The sequence below is a fragment of the Catharus ustulatus genome, chromosome 4, assembly GCF_009819885.2.
Source record: "Catharus ustulatus isolate bCatUst1 chromosome 4, bCatUst1.pri.v2, whole genome shotgun sequence".
In the NCBI taxonomy this organism is placed as follows: domain Eukaryota; kingdom Metazoa; phylum Chordata; class Aves; order Passeriformes; family Turdidae; genus Catharus; species Catharus ustulatus.
In genome coordinates this window covers 43,840,539-43,857,746 of record NC_046224.1, presented here as the reverse complement: position 1 = coordinate 43,857,746, position 17,208 = coordinate 43,840,539, and the positions used below count along the sequence as shown (strand labels likewise).

Here is a 17,208-nt window from a genome sequence, read left to right as displayed (position 1 = left end):
GGGTGTTGCCATTGACAGTCAGACTAAAATGATGTTCAGGATCACATACTCATTCTCAATTCATGGTGTTTGCAAATAATATAGTGTCTAAGAATTATGTGTTGTACTAGACTGTAATACTTTATGTTAACATAAGCAATCTATATTAAAATAGGACAGAGAGCCAGATAGTAAACTTGTGACTTGTGCAGTACTGGAAAAGTGTGGAATTACAGGTACAGATCTGTGTGGGACCAGGGAGGCTGCCCAGAGAAGTGGCTGAGTCACCAACTCTGGAGTTCTTTAAAATGCATGTAGATGTTGTGCTTGGGGATATGGTTTAATAGTGGACTTGGCAGTGCTTGGTTAAGGATGAGACTCAGTGATCTAAAGGTTTTTTCCAACATAAACAACCCAATTACATTGTGATTTTGAGTCTCAAAAATTGTAAACTACTGGCATTTATGCCATTGAGTGAAGAGTTAGGGGGTGCACCATCCAGCCATTTTAGACATCATTATATTCTCTATTCTACACTCAACAAAAAGGGGAGATACGCTTCCCTCATTTCCCATGGACATCATAAATGCTAATATTGCTAATATTAGCAACCTGTTCCTCTAAAGCTATCATGCCTTTTACCTGCCCTGGGAGGCCCTTGAAGTTTGCCCTACACTTCATGATCTCTGGGAACACTGGAATGAAATTGCATTTGGGTAAATTTATATTAATATTGTAGTTACTTCCTACTAATTTCAGATTTTGACTGCCAATGCATAAGAACACTGATTTTTATTTGCACACAGAAATATTTAAGAATGTAATTTTTAGAGCCTCAAATTCCAGTAAGTTTCAGGGGGAAAAATCATGTCTTTTCACAATATTGAAATGCCTTATCTGGTTGATCTAGAAATATTGACATTAAATATTTGGAAACTCATTATTTAATTAAATATTAAAAAAATAAAAATTAATGTAGGTAAAAATAGTTCAGGCTGGGAAAAACTGAACTGTAAACATGTACTGTTCCCATCACTACATGATGGGAATCTATGTGGGAAGGTTTTTTTAGAAATACAAAATATACAGATCATTCTAATCACCCTATTGTCATAAGGAATAAATGCCATAAGTTCTGTAATCAAAGCATTGCACAAGACTGTCTGCATTTGTATTTAGCATAACTGAGGCTTAAGAATGTTCTTTAAAGAAAGAAAGGTCACCTTTTATTTCGAAACATCATTAGATCACTGGGATCATATGTTAATGCCACTACACCTGCTAAAGCAAAAAGGGTATTATTTACTGTACTTCTCTTGGAATTCTTGGTATTTTTACAGGAATGGAAAATGGGAGCATGGCTAGTGATTCTTAAAAGATCTAGCAGGCTTACTAAAGACTTACTAAAGAACAAAAACAGTTCTCATATTCTCATCTCACTTTTGTCCTCTGTATTTTTATTCTAGGTATTCCTTTTTGTTGTTTTTTCTTTCTGTTGTTTGTTTGATTTTTTATTTGCTTTTTGAGAGTTTTTTAGTTTGTTTTGTTTTTGAGTATTTTTTGTTAATGCATGATAGTTTTACAACTGGTAGTATCCATACAATAAAACATGGTTTCAAACTTTCATTACAAAGAGTCATCCTAGACAAATTACCTCTTTGATCTTTTCTCTTCTTTTGAGTTTGGATCCTCAAATTCTTGGATGTCATGCCTGAAATCATCCAAAATATTCTAGACCAAACTAGTATTTAGAATGTGTAAACCTCTTCACCTCTTCACCATGACTTTTATGCTGAAGTGGCTCTATCGATAGAGTTTTGGGAGCTTCCCATTCAGAACATACACATGACATTCACAGAACTGACATTGATTACATTAGCTTTGGATAAGTACAAACACAAATTACAAACGTCCTGTGGGAGCTGCAGATTTTGTTCCCTCAGGAACAGAACAGTATGAGCAATATAATTACAAAATAAATAACTGCAATTTCTATTTCTTTCAGAATATGAAAACAAAATAATCAGGTGACACTTACACCACTGTTTTTCTAGGGCTGCCTAGCCATGTAGACAGGTATATAGTTAATTTGTGCCTATATTGTCCAAAAATTTTCTCAGAGCTTCAGTGACTATGCAGTTTCAAAGTGCCTGCTACATTTCTACATGTCAGCTAGCTTGTACCTGTAATCCTATAAAAATTCAAGTCTAAACTGAGCAGTGTAGGATTTATTCAGAGCCACCTGAACTCTTCTTAAGCCCCCTAGAGAATTCTGTAAACATTAGTCACAGTGAACATCATGACTAGTTCACGTAATTCTGACACTGATCCCATTCCCTTAAATTATCTAATGTTATAATAACTGGAAAACCAATTACAGAGATAGGCAACGTGTTTTCAGTCTCATTATTCTCAAAAGCTTGAAATCATTTTAAAATTTCAAGTCATGAGACACTGAGAGTGCACTGGGAGTAAGATTCGGTGTCCTTTTACTGAAGATTAACTATTGTGCATCCAGGCACATAGAAAGGTGGGACAGATATTAAGAACACAAGAGAGAGCCCAATGTTAGAATAGGGTTCAGAGCACCTTATGTACAGAGAGGAAGAAAAGAAATTCCTATCCCTGTAACTTGTATATATTTTACACTAGACAAGTGTTGACAAAAAGGACCCAACAAACAAACAAACAAGCAAAAAAACTAGAGCATCCAACCCCAAAATAAATAACCAAAACAAATAAACAAAACCAACCAAACAAAAATTTAAACAAATCACTACTTTATTGCAGGATTATTTTTTGGACCCATCAGAGCTTTGGATCAGCTCCTGACAGAGCTACTAGTGCCAGTGCCCAATCAGGTGTGGGAGTAAGGCTAAGGACTTGAAGTGGGACCACTCTGCAGCAGAAGAGTGCTTCTAAGCCAAATAAAAGTGACTGTGCAACCACAGTCTCTGTTTTCTTTCTTTATTTCGTATAGAGAATTTATGCAATTATGATTTCTACCTGCACACTTGCATTAATAATTCCTTTAAGGACATGTCCTAATTTTAGTGGCACAACCTCTTAATTAGCCGAACTGGATCCACTCATTAGCTTACAGAGCTTTAACACAGCTACTGAAAGTTTTTTCCCATGCCATTTCTTTGAAGCAATCTCTCAACATAATTTTCTGTTAGTACAGTGCTATGTGGCTATTAGCTTCAGATTTATTTAATATGCTTTTAAGTGTGAGCTATGTATGAAGTGTATTTATGATATTCTGCAAATTTTGTGCTTATTTTTTCCTATTACCTGTATTATTCTTAAGTTCCCTGTGTCCTCTAGTGGTTACCTATCAGAATTGCATAAATTGGCAAACAAATAATTGTTTCCATTTTAGTATCTCAAAATATTAAAAAAAAAATTAGCTTTCCATCCTAAAAAGTTTATCCTGTATTCATTCTTATTTCTTTTTTACTAAATTTTATATTAAAAGTGATATTTTATAGTTATTCCTAGCAAGCATCAGCAGCATTTGTGGCAGTATTGACAATTTTATATATAATCTTCTTGCACACACACATTTGTCTGTTGTCTAGTTATCTGTGTGCTTACTGGAGATTTTAGCATCCATTGTGAATTGTGGATGGTTATACAGGTCTTATCAGGTATTGTGGAGAATTTCCTTACATACAGAGCCACATTCTTCTCTCACTTGGGCATGCCAAGTTTTCCCTTAGGACTTTAGAAGTTGCTTCAGTCCATCCTAAAATAATAATTGTGTACAAACCACAGTACATTTTTGAAGAATTTGGATTTCAGCCTACTGTGAAAAGCCGATACGTGAGCACATAATTGACAATTGTTCTACGATAAAGACACATTAGGGTCAAATGCAAATTTCACATGTAACATTATCTGGGACTTTCTTAATTCTTGACTATATATTATTAAAGTGGGGTCCAGTTCATTTAGTGTTAACCATTTCAAGTTGTAAAAGCTCTAAGTTAGGGCAAGTAGGGTCTCACTTAAACCAGCAGAATAATGTTACATCTAAGAGGATGTAATTCTATAATATTGACCTAGGAAAAAGGATGAATTGCTACTCTACAGGAGTACCTTACACTTCACATGCAGTAGTAGACTTGTCCAGCTACACATGGCAGCACTTGGCCAGGTAACCTCATCCTCAGTATCTTTTTGAAATGGGAGACGTGATTAATTATTTTAAGTGTAACAAACCAGCGAAACATGAATAGATATTTATTAGATTTGGATGTAATGTATGTGAATGAATGTGCTAGAATAGTGAAGAACCCTTCCACGTGGACTGAATAGAAGTAGTTGTACATTTGTAGAAGATGCTTCACACTGAAGTATTGCATACTACCCAAAATGTAACCCTTGGAGGGAAGGAGGCAGTCCCCTGAATTTGAAGCTCTCTAAATAAAAAAATTCAGCCTGTGGCAAGCACTTGGAGAGGATTTATTTTCATTCTAAACAAAAAGAAGATACCAAATGTATAAGGATCAGAAAATTGATTACAGAAAGGAAGATTTAGAGAAAAAATAAAAAATGCTATCACATATGCTTGCAATACTACACCTTCCTTTGTTCCCAAGATGTCTCAGGTCACCTCATTGATCAGTGGATAAAGAATGTTTTAAGATTTCAAGATCACTCCACTCTGAACCATTAAAGCCATTTGATTGAATTATTGCTAAGAGACATCAAGTGAGAAAAAAATATGCCAACAGCAACACTCCTTGGAACAGACCTGAGGACTCCAATATTTATACCTCAGTGAAATTTCTTGAGATTAAATTACACAACAGATAAGGACAAAACACAGAAGTACTGGCAGGAAAAGTAAAGGCCTAAGGAAGCAACATCTTGTAAATTTTTTTCTTGATCAAATGTGATAAAGGGCTCTTTCTGTTTCAAAGTGCAATGTACTATCTAGCACTATTTACATCACTTTGAACAAGTTGATCCGGGCACTCAGGAAACTAATATTCAGCTAATCAGGAAGATTTGTTAACCAGTGAGTGAATAACATAGTACTTCATATTTTAACAGACAAAATTTTGTTGCATACTACCATAACTATAGTCAAGGACAAAACCCAAACATATTAAAGCCCAGATATTAATATGATCATGATTGCAACAAGCAGAGCCTGATCCAAATTTCAATGCAAGTAATTTCATGGACTGTCATAAGAATGGATCAGAGAATTCTTGAACCACAGCAATGCTCGGGAGAGTTAATGATTCATTTGGCCAAATATTATTCTTCCTGAATTTTCTAAATTACCGGTGAGCGCAATCAAAAAAATCTGGGAAAGGAATAAAACAAAGAACATGTTGAAAGAAAGTGTTCAAACTCACTTATGACTGAGCCAATCTGACTGCTAACTGGGCTTCTATGAATGACAATGCAGAGGATATAAAGGAGAATGATCAGGATGTCTAAAGACACAAGCTGAATTTTCTTCATCAGTACAGATTTGCTGTGTGAAGTCCAGCAAGTCACTTGGGTCCCAATTCACAGAAGTGAAGTATCTTGAAATCTATTTCAAGTGACACATAATTAAGTGTTAAAGGTTTCAGTACCTTTTGAATCTAAGCATGGTTGGATTCAATGACCTTAAAAGTCTTTCCCAAACTAAATGATTCTATGATTCTTGGCCTTAGCTCCTGACTGGGGATAATGGTTCTTTGCCACCTGACAAGAATGTGTCAGTGATAGTATATTGAGGATCATAAGACAGTCATGATCTGTGCTAGTGAGGATTAGCTGAGCATGTAAAAGAAACTTTTTCATTATTGAACTGGCTCACTACATACACCTATGGAAGGTACAACATATGGAAGAGGTAAAATAGGCTTTTAATTGTCAGAGTAAAAATGCACTGATTTCATATTCAACCTCACAATTTTAGATATTAATAAAAATTCTTCCTCTTGCCTTCTGCCTACCTTCAGGGTATCTGTGGAGTGAAGAATCAATTCTTTTTGCCGTTATTCATGTGATTTTGTTCTGATATTGAAAGCTCTATTTTTTTTGTCAAACAAAATTTTCTCATAGATATGTGGGAGAAGAGATTTCATTGTTTTGCCTTGTTTGATTTAGCACACTCATGTAGGAGTAGGTTCTGTACAAATAGAGGACAAAAAAGGTCTTTCAGTGCAGAGATTTTACATGCTCTTTAACCACTTCCTGATCTTGAAATGCTGTTTATTTCAGAAGTCTGGTCAATCACTTCATTTTACAGGCTTTGGACAACATAATCCCCGATGGTGTTTGAATATAAGGGAGATTGTTGGTAAACAGTGCTTGATCTTTCTTCTAATTAGAATTGATGGAAATCTTTAAAAAATTTGTAGAACATGTCAAAACTAAATGACACTGGATTGATTTTTACTCTCAGTAAAAATACCTGTATTTTGTAGGTTTTTTACTTAGAAGTAGTCATCTGTGTGGTTAGTAGGCTGATAGCAATTGCAATAAGGTAAGACCATTGAGTTTAAACTATGTATTTAAATGATCTTCATATCCCTAGGCAAGTACATAAGAAGAGATGTCAAGAAAAATCATGTCAATTTTGAAACTTATAAATTTTGGAATCTTTTTATAAGAACATACTTTTAAAATATATAGAACTTTCTGTATGGTATGTTATATTCTTGTATTTACTTCACAGAAAGCAAATACATCATTAATGTCTATTGTGCAGAATTAGCTATAGCATTATTTAAATTATCTGAACTAAACACCATGTTCTTAAGGAAGTTTGACATTTTTGCATGGAAATATTCCAGAACATCTGATTTAATCAAAACAGAATTTGCTCTTGTGTGTGCTTAACAGAGAGATTAACTTACAAGTAAGTGCTGAAAAGAATATTTTCAAGTTTTCATTGTTCTTATGAATTACGCATTCTGAAATGGATGTATTTTCCAGGTTAAAATTTATATTTATTATATTGTTTTTTAAAACAATTGTCAAATTATTATGTACATTAAAATAGGTACAAATACAATAAAACATATATATAAATGTTTTCTGTTCTTAGAAGTAATTTCTTTTTTATTTTATAATGACAAAGGTTTGTTGAAACAGGGAGAAATTCAGAACCAGTGAGCAAGACAAGAGCAGATGTCATTGGACAACTTCCCATTATTTACTGTTCTGCATTGTCAAGAAGCAACCACTGCCCACTGCATTTTTGTCTTCATAACAAACAATTTAAGTCCTAGTAACACTGCATGGTTTTTAGAAGATGGTAATACGTATCACTTTTGTCCAGTGCAAGTAGTAATATCAGACAGTCCTATGCAAACTGGTCCCTTGATATCGAGACACATAAACCCTAACATGGGCTGGTCTTACAAAACACATCATATTTCTGTGTCTTGCTTATTCCACTTATCATGTTAAGTATTGGAGAGGCTCTGGAAACAAATAATACAAACAAGTGGAGGCATTGCTCACAATTACAAGTGGAAAATGTACTGTGTACTTTTTATATACTCTTGCTTTCCATTGTCATCACTGATGTGCACAGCATGGGTTTATGCCAAGATGTTTCTTAAACCACTTCTAAATTTCCTTGTGATATCGATCAGGCACAAGTCCTGTTCTAATGAAGCATTCCTTATTTAGAGCTGCCTCATGGCTGACAGCTAACAAGTAAAAAGTAAGGCTTCCAAGTGACCAGAGACAAAACAAAGAATATTGTTAGAACTTCAGCATTTATAAGCCACATCTTGACAGAAAATATGTTTTATACTTCTTTTTTTAAAGTCTGTTTACCACACTATGTGTTGAATCCCTTGCAACATCACAAAACCATTTCTTCAGACTGTATTTTGTGCATGAACATGGGAACTGAGTACTATTTTTCTTTGTTTTCTTCCTTTCTCACTGTGTAGCATTGTATATTCCACAGCATTCCATCTACAGTAGAAATCAAAATCATGTAACTCCAACACCTAGAAAGACTGTCGCATACAGGAATTTTGAGTGCTAGCTATTAGTTAGTTGATTAAATTAGTTGGATATTTTCCCTCTATATTCCATACAGAAATGTTTTGCCCTTGCATATGCACCATTTCCTATGATACACACCAGATAGCACGGACAACAGTATGATCCTGTAAGATACTTTTGAAAAGAACTGGATCCAGCTTTGGAGTCCTGCACCCAATATTTATCCCGCATCTGGAGTTCTGCATCCAACTCTGGGAACCCCAGCATGGGAAGGACATTGACCTGCTAGAGTGAGTCCAAAGGAGGCCACCAAGAGTATTAGAGGGATGGGAACCTCTTCTATGAAGAAAGGCTGAGAGAATTTTGACCAGTCTGGAAAAGGCTCCTGGGTGACTTAGTTGTGGCCTTCCAATACCTGAAGGGAGTCTACAAGAAATTTCAAAAAGAGTTTTTCACAAGAGCATGTAGTGACAGGACGTGGGGCTGAGGCATCAAACTGAAAGCGAGTAGGTTTAGATTAGATTAGATTAGATTAGATTAGATTAGATTAGATTAGATTAGATTAGATTAGATTAGATTAGAATCTTTGATGCTGTTGAGACACTAGCACAGGTTGCCCAGAGAAGTTCTGGATGCCCTACCCCTGGCAGTGTTCACGGCCAGGTTGGTGGAGCTCTGAGTAACCTGGTCCTGTGGAAAGCGTACCTGCCCATGGCAGAGGAGTTGGAACAAGATGATGTTGAAGATCTCTTCTAAACTCAGGCTGTTCTATGATTCTATGAACTTTCTTTTATGCTCTAAATTATTCTAGAACATCTAAATAGAAAATGAAAATAATTACAAATCGAGATTGAAGTATTTTGACTATAACCCTTAGCCACATATAGTATTTTCAGTGTAGAAATTACGTGTAAGCAGTAAGATAGACTATAGCTAGATACGACTGGAAAAAGCACAATGAATGTGCTTTCATAATGAATGCAAAGGGGACAAATTTTATAAAACATATAACAAATATATATAAAAACACAGAAACTCAGATGTAGAAACTTCAATATGGACCAAATTTTGAGAATATTTATTTGTCCCTTTGTTCCTTTTAATTGGCAAAAATTCTCCTGAGATCTTTGGCAGTGTCCCTTTTCCAACTCATTTTAGTAGCAACTGATCTCTCTTCAACACATAGGACAAAGCAAAAACTAGGTTGTGCTCAAATAATTGTCAGCTAGCTCTTCCCAATAACCTACTTCAATACCAGCAAAACAAAAGCACATTGAACTATCAAACAGCTTGGAGAATGGAATTCTTTTCATGTAGGAAATTCCAGAAGATTCTCATTCTGAAACAGGATAAATCTTCAGAAATATTTGAATTGGTTTGTGGGATGAAAATCTTCCTTATTTTAGCTCAGAGATGCAAAACAGCAACATGTCATTTTCATGTTTTGAAGGGTCAGTTCAAGATCTACTGCTTCTAAATTTTGAAAATTAGATAACTTGGTAAAAGCTCTGCTTTCCCTGTATAAATACTCCATTTCAACAACTCCATGGATTTAGTTAAAATAGTCACCAGCTTAAGGAGTACATTAAATATCACCAAGAATATATAAAATACTATTAATGATCTTCAGTTTTTTGTTTTTCTCATGGCAGATGCCAGTGATTCCAGTAGCTGGGTGGTGGTGAGTCTGTGCTCTTATGACAGTCAATAAAACTGCAGTAAAGTATACCAGCACAAAGTCTAGCTGCGCCATTGACATAATGGGGTCACCATTAATCACTTGAGAAATCATGAATGCGATGAATGGATTTTCAAAGAATAGATTTTAAAAATGCATTGCAAATGCATTTGTAGTCTTGAGACTAGACAGATGTGCTTTGTGAGTTATCTGGAATCATCAGTTCGAGTACTCATTAAAAATTATGTAACTCACCTCTGGAAGAAGTCATATTAATGCATTCACAGCTGATCTATAGAAGCATATTAAACCATATTAAGTTGTTAAACAGTGGTGTTTGTAATTAAAAAATCATAATGCAGAATTAATTTCAAAGGTGGATAGCAGATCACTGGCCAAAAACATTCCTAATGACTTCCAAAATAACTGACACCATCCAAATATTTTAAACGACTTTTCTAAAGATTTAAACACATTACCTGCTGCCAGGTCACAGGAAATATTTTGAGTAATAACTAAGTATGTGTATTGAAAGTACTAATTTGCAAGCTCATTTTAAACCTCAAGCATTATTTCTGAGAGTCTCAGTGCAAAATCTATTCAAATTTTCTCACAGGAGGAGCTTTACTTTGAACTCATAACATCTCTGCTTGGTTCATATCAGACCCAAACAGTTCAAGTGTTTTATGGTATCTAGCACTATAAAAAATACCAGGACTCCCATTAATTTTTTCAGCTACAGGAATTTTTTCAGGTTTCAGAGACCAGAACCCTCTGCTCCTACATGAAATAAGAGGTTCTCCAAGAGCTTAATCTCATCAATAGTGACCCATATAACAACAAGGAATCTGCCAACCCACATCAGATAATAGTGGCAGATCATGAAAAATTAATCCTTTACTAAATGAGATTTTGTTTAATAAATTCTGATTGGTATACACATTTCTGGTCAATGCAATATTTTTAGAGGTCATGTTTTGTAGGATTTTTTCCTTACATTGTGCTGCATAGCATTCAGAATGTTCCACACAGATTCCTGTTCAGTCAGACTCTCATTCCTGTATTCAGAAATAAAATCATCAATTCTGTTGTTTCATTGATTGTGGACCTGTTAATAAATATTTATAGCATTTGATATATGCATATTGGTAAGAGTGTGGATGGATAGTACAATCCTTGATCCTTTATTGATATGCAGGCTTCTTCAAGGATTACTTGCAAGCAGTAGCATTCTAATAAATTTGCCAAGTATGCATCATAGCCATTGCACTAATAGGAAAGTTGTAAGCCAGAGGGAAGGATAAACGAAGCAATTCAAATCACATACATAGCACAGGCAGGCACAAGGTGATTTGCCCAGCTGGAGCCAGGAAACATTTTAGTTCCACTTCATTGGTCTTGAAATACTAAATCCTACTTCTCATATGCACTTTTAATAAGCACAGCAACATATCATAATAAGCACATACCAAAAATTAATTCTAGACCTTAATGTGATACAAACTTTTGTGAGTATCACAGAATGTGACTAGAACATGTTTTGCTGTAGGCTAGGGGAATCAACAGCTCATACTGACCCTAGAGTACACATCTTTGCTGAGACTGATAAAATACACCTTCAACAGTAATTGAAGTAGGCAAGCTCATCATGAAGAGTCTGATTAGAGAGACTGTAGCAGGGAATGTATGCAGAGAAGAAATCCTAGGCCACTAAAAGGTTAGATTACAAAGCAATAAAAAAATCAAGCTTCCCCAACTCATTTCCCTTGCTATACTCATCCTAAAATCAAAACTCAAAAGCTTTCAGAGTGAATGATGATGTAACCATTATTATACTTCAGCAGCACTTAATTAAGGTTGAGATCAAGTGTAATTACAGTTGATTTAAGGTAAATTTAACTTCAAATTTTCAATCAATTTTTCTAGCACAAATATCTCACTACAGAATGCATTATTCCTGACAGTTTAAATCTTTCCAAATATAAAACCATTGTATAAAACAGGGGAAAATTCCATCATTAATCAACAGCCGATGAAGAAATTTGGTTATACAGATGCACTTTGAGGGACTAAAAGTAATTTATTTGTGCTGTACTCTGCCTGAATAGCAGCAGGCCTTGGAGAACCTTATGAACCTTAAGAGAACACTGCCATCGGAGGTTTTCTTAAACCATAGCTTTTGAAATTATGGAATAGAAAAGTGGCCAGGCTGATATTGATTCAGTACAGATTGCCATCCACATAACACTGTGAGAACTACTCAAGCTATTGCAGTTGCTATGTGTAGAAAAATTAATGACTGAATAAAGTTTCGAAGTAGAATAGTTACTAGAGACAACAGTTATTGTGGCTTGCTGTAAATACAGCTTCAAACAATAAAGTTAGTAATTCATTGGTATACTTCGCATTCCATGATACCGGTAAGTCCCACTATCAATTGCACAGGGGAAAACTGCTGTCATCTGCTAACAGACACAGCTCAGCATCTAATGCTTCCTCCCTTGCCTGCAGATATCCAGGAAAGAGGGACTTCCTGAATATCCTGAATATTCCTGAATAACCCTATCCCTCAATAAAGAATAAATCTGTTCCTTCCACTGCTGATTCCACATTCCTGAATAGAAAGGGAACAGTTTTCTGCAGGGGGGAAATTTGAAATATATCTCCATGCACTCCCATTTACTATATTGAACCATGCTGAATTTTTAAAATTAAGTTTATCACATGTTCTACAATTCCTGGTCAACATGTAAAATGGTCAACTTCAATCAAATGGCAATACAGTTTACAGTGAGGACTGACTATTACACATTTTTTAATTAATTGCATGAAACAACTTTGAAATTATCAGCAGTTCCACATAATTTACTTACATACCTCTTCTTTTTTCATAATAAACAGCAGCAATGTTGTCATCTGCATTACAAACACTAGGATTTGAAAATCATATACTGAAAAAAAATGCCCAAAGCCAGCCAAGCTATGTACAAACATTATTTTGAATAAGTGACCACTACAATAAAAAATTTCAGAACCTCATGTAAAATCCTTCATGACTATTATTTAGAGTGATTTCAATAAAAATAAGAATTTCTTTTCCTGGAAATCTGTGGAAAGTGACATCATAGTCCAAGGAGCAGACTTCAAACAAAGCACAGCTCGTTGTGTTGGGATTAAAGATACAGCCATAACTTTCTTGGAAGTGAAGAACAAAAGCTGGTTTTAAGTGCCCCTGCTTCTCTGAAGAAAATTCTTATTAATTTATATCCTGTTTGAAAGACAATAGTACCTAAGTCCCATGCCTATTTAAAAACTCCTGCAAGCTACAAGGCACAAAATAAAAAGTTGATTTTGCTTATTTCCAGTGAAAAAAAAAATTCACCCACAGTATCTAGATACTGTGATAGTAGAGGATTCTATAGAAGTTGGAAATAAGACACATGTTTTTCTTTCATCACCTAACTGTGAGGCACACACTTCATTCTTAGGCAGTAGCAGGGGGAAGAATGAAGAAGTTTCCTGGTTATAGCACCTAGGCTTCACTCTGCTGTGCAAATTTATATTTGTAGTGCTTAACAGATGAATCAGTAGCGCAGTTTTCTGCTTCAGCCTAAAACAGATCTCTCAAGAAGGGTGACAATAAACAAAAGAAGGAGGAAAAAAGGTGTCAAAAAGATAATAGGAACGTATAGTTACAATGCAATTTTGCAGAAATAAAAGTGTTATTCCCTTAAAAAGCAGGAACTGTATATAAACACAGAGTCTTCAGTTTAGTCTACATAGGGAATAGCTTTTTAGTCATATGTTTATATTTCATTATTGTAGCCATACTGTACCTCTCTGTGCCTTCAAGTTGCAGTATTCTGGACTAGGTTTTTATTTCTTCAACACATACCAAGTATTTTAAAAATCTATGCTAATAAACACAGTGATTAAAATATTTTCTGCATAAAACTGCAGATATTTTGTTATTGAAAACTTTCATGCAGTGGTATGGAAAGATCTTCAGTTGTGTTGAGATTTCATTTGAGCAAGGACTGTATCTAAATATGTCTCTCTATCATCAATTTTATGCGGAAGTCACACCAAGACAAGATCACATTTTTCATGCACACAAAATTCTCTTTTATTTTACAAGAAAGTTGGAAGCTACTTTCCACTTACTGTAACTAGCAGACATTTGATTTCCACAGCTCCAAGGACTTCCACAGCTGATGAAAAAGTAATAACAGATCCAATGCCAAGTATTATATAAGAAAGATATGTTGCTGGCTACTAAAGAAACTGTAACCCAGTGCATTTGTAGTGTTACTTATTTTCCTTTTATTTTTATGAGAATTCCTCTTATGCAATTTATTCCAGAAAAGCTATTATATCTTTATTATATCTTTGCAACACTATTACTTAAAGGATGGAAATAACAGAAAGATAAAAGGGTATTTGTGTTCCTGTTCTTGTTCTTCTTCTTCTTGTTCTTCTTCGTCCCACCTATATTCACAGAAAGAAAAAAAAATATTTTCATAAATGTAGGCAATGGTAGTAATGTATGAGATGTAAACAGAATATTCTCAATTGAACAGTGTGATCCACTCACAGTGAAATCAGTGAATAATTACAGTTTAAGTTTGCAGATTTTTTTTCTCTGTTTGTCAAGAATTATTAACATATGTGCAGGTCCTACAAGAAGATAGATATATCTTTCTCAATAAATTAAAGGTTCAGTGCTGTCCTCCCTCTTTGTGACTGGCCACTTTCTCCTTTGCATTCCAACCATTTGTGCATAGAAATGGAAAGCAGAAGTGGTTTTAATTACTTTGAGCTCAAATATTTTCTCCCAGAATAACTGCATTGGATGGTTCCTATGCCATTAGTTTGGAATTGACACTTATTTACACAGCCAAGGAGTCTGCTTTTTAAGAGCATATCTGTTATTACGTGACCCAAAATTTACTTTTCTGAAGGAAAAAAGATATTAAAAAAAAACATTATGGGAAAAAGGAATATCATATGGAGAGACCCATACTCTTATTCATTCCACCCAAATCCTCACATCTGTCATCTTGTCAAATGCAGGTCAAACGCAGTCTGGTAAATGATATAAGGAAAAGATGAATAGAACTGATTTATTTTCCGGTGATTCATCCATAAGTTGTACAGCAAGGGAAAGAAATAAATCAATTGCATAAATTATAGCAATATTTAAATTGTAGATATAGTAATATGTTTTCTCTATTTTGATCATCATACCATGTAATGTTGGAAAACAAACTCAGGAGGAAAAAAACCTTACTACCATGAAGTTCAATCCAATACTGCCACCTTGTGAAAATCCATTACTTCTTCTGTTGATACAATGAACCATACAACCATAAAATGGTTTGGGTTGGAAGGGACATTAATTAGAGAACCTCTACTTCCAACATCCCTGTTGTGGGCAGGATCACCAGCCACTAGATCAGGTTGCTCAAAGCTGCATCCAGCCTGTGTTTGAAAACTTCCAGGGATGGGGCATTTTTATTCTACAATCATTTAAAACAGAAGAAAAATTCTATTTATACTCTGAAATAAAACACTGAAGAAATTGTTTCTGTCAAATAAAAGCCACAAGGCAAATGTCAAAAGCATGAGACCCAGAGCCTGATGGGAAAGGCAGGAGAAGGGGAGAATTGTTTTTTTAATTAAGAACATCTAAAAGATATATTAAAGCTGCTAAATAAGAGAAAGAAAACATATTTCTTGCCTAGAAAAATCCACTGAAGATATTTAAATAGCACTTCTGTATTTGGTTTTTATCTCTTATTTTCATTCTTTTGTTTTCAGTTCTGGATGACAGATGAAATTATAGTCATATATTCAGTCCATTATGAAACAAATATAGCTACTCTTATAAATAACAACGGATTTTCCTTTTTATAAATTTTAACAGTCACCTGATACATTGAACAAAAAATAATAGCAGCAGTAGAAGCATCAAGATGGTGTATAGTCACCATTGTCTTTGTTTCACTGCACACATGTTCTTTTTTGTTTGGTTTGTTTTGTTTTTTGGTTTTTTTTGTTTTGGTCTTTTTTTTATTTTAAGTTGCTAAAGACATTTGTAGGCAGCATGTATTTTGAAAGATTTATATGGCAAGATTTACATAGCCTGGCATACACTTGTTCTTCTACTCTTCAGTGCACTTACTGAATAGTAAGGATACCAGCCGAAACAAAGAGATTACAAATGTGAAGCTTCTGCATTCAAAAATTATCTTGCATTAACAACTTATTTTATATAGAAAATACATTACGCATGTATCAAATTTTATTTTTTAGAAAAAATATTCAGCAAACACAAGCTTAGCCTGCCTCAATGCCTGGATTATAAAATTTCTTCTGCTGGATTTTAACATGAAGAAAGCTGTAGTAAGCTTCTCAGACTAGATCTTGCAGTGAGTGGAGTCAATAATGAGGTCAATAATGCACCTTGTAAAATTATAGACTACATGAGTCAACAGGCTTTGCAATTTCCCTGGACAAGTTTCACTACGTTTAAGAGTAATTGAACATTTTTTTTGTTTTCAAAAATAGAATGTATTCAAGCAGTGGTGTGATGCATTTTTTTAAGAAAAAGCCTCCTGAACAGTTATATATTCAATCTGAACAGTTATATATTCAATCTGAAAACTGGAATCTGCAATAGTTCTCTTGTATTACCTATGTGGTTTCAAAGATTTATTCTGAGAAACTTTAATAATAATTCAGTTACAGTAAGTTCACGACTATAAGGTGCACCCTTTTGACTAAAATTTTCCCCCAAACCCAGAAGTGCGCCTTGTAGTTCAGTGTGCCTTACCTGATGGACAAAGTTCAGAAATTTGCCTACTCGGAAGTGAAAGCTGCGAGCCGCGGGGAGAGCCGGCAGGGCCACGGCTGCTGGGTGGAGGCGGGGCGGAGCGGCGGCAGGCACACCCCGGCCCCGTGGAGGTGGGACGGCCCCACTACAGACACGCCCTGGCACCATGGAGGTGGGACAGCCCCTCCAGAGGCACCCCCCAGCCCCGTGGAAGCGGGACGGAGGGGCGGCGGCCATAGCCCGGCCCCGGTGAGGCAGCACAGAGGGGTGGCGGCCATGCCCCAGCCCCGCTGGATACAGGTGGGCCTGGGGGCCCGTGGCACCGCCCCTGCCGGATACAGCCGGGCCCAGGGGCCAATGGCTGCCAGGTTGAGGCGGGGCCTCATCCAGCAACCGCACGGAGGGAGCTGGGGGAGGAGCCTCGCTGCAAAAAAAAAGTGCGCCCTATAGTCCAGTGCGCCTTATCTGATCTACAAAGTTGCGAATATTGCCGACTCCTCAGGGGTGTGCCTTATAGTCCGGTGCACCTTATGGTCGTGAAATTACTGTAATCTTAAAATATTTACCTAAAAATTAAAAATATTTTCCTTAGAAATTAACTTGCATTTTATATCACATTGTTTCTGCACAAGAAAATCTTTACCAGCATTGAATATGTCTATCCTACCTTAGGGAGAATGGTTAAACAATGTTATATTTCTTCCTGAAGTCCAACATAACCATATCCTTAACTGAAAAG

At 35.5% G+C, this 17,208-nt stretch overlaps 1 protein-coding gene across 1 annotated transcript; it reads right to left on the bottom strand.

Annotated features, from left to right (window-relative positions):
• Positions 1–5,177: 5,177 nt before the first annotated feature.
• On the bottom strand, positions 5,178–15,449 carry TSPAN19 (tetraspanin 19). The gene is given in 9 exon segments (XM_033058452.1): positions 5,178–5,269; positions 5,272–5,307; positions 6,483–6,522; positions 7,780–7,923; positions 10,632–10,742; positions 12,512–12,585; positions 13,795–13,906; positions 15,200–15,271; positions 15,375–15,449. Coding segments are annotated over 9 exon segments (747 nt in total). The 5' UTR covers positions 15,441–15,449.
• Between the last annotated feature and the right edge of the window lie 1,759 nt (positions 15,450–17,208).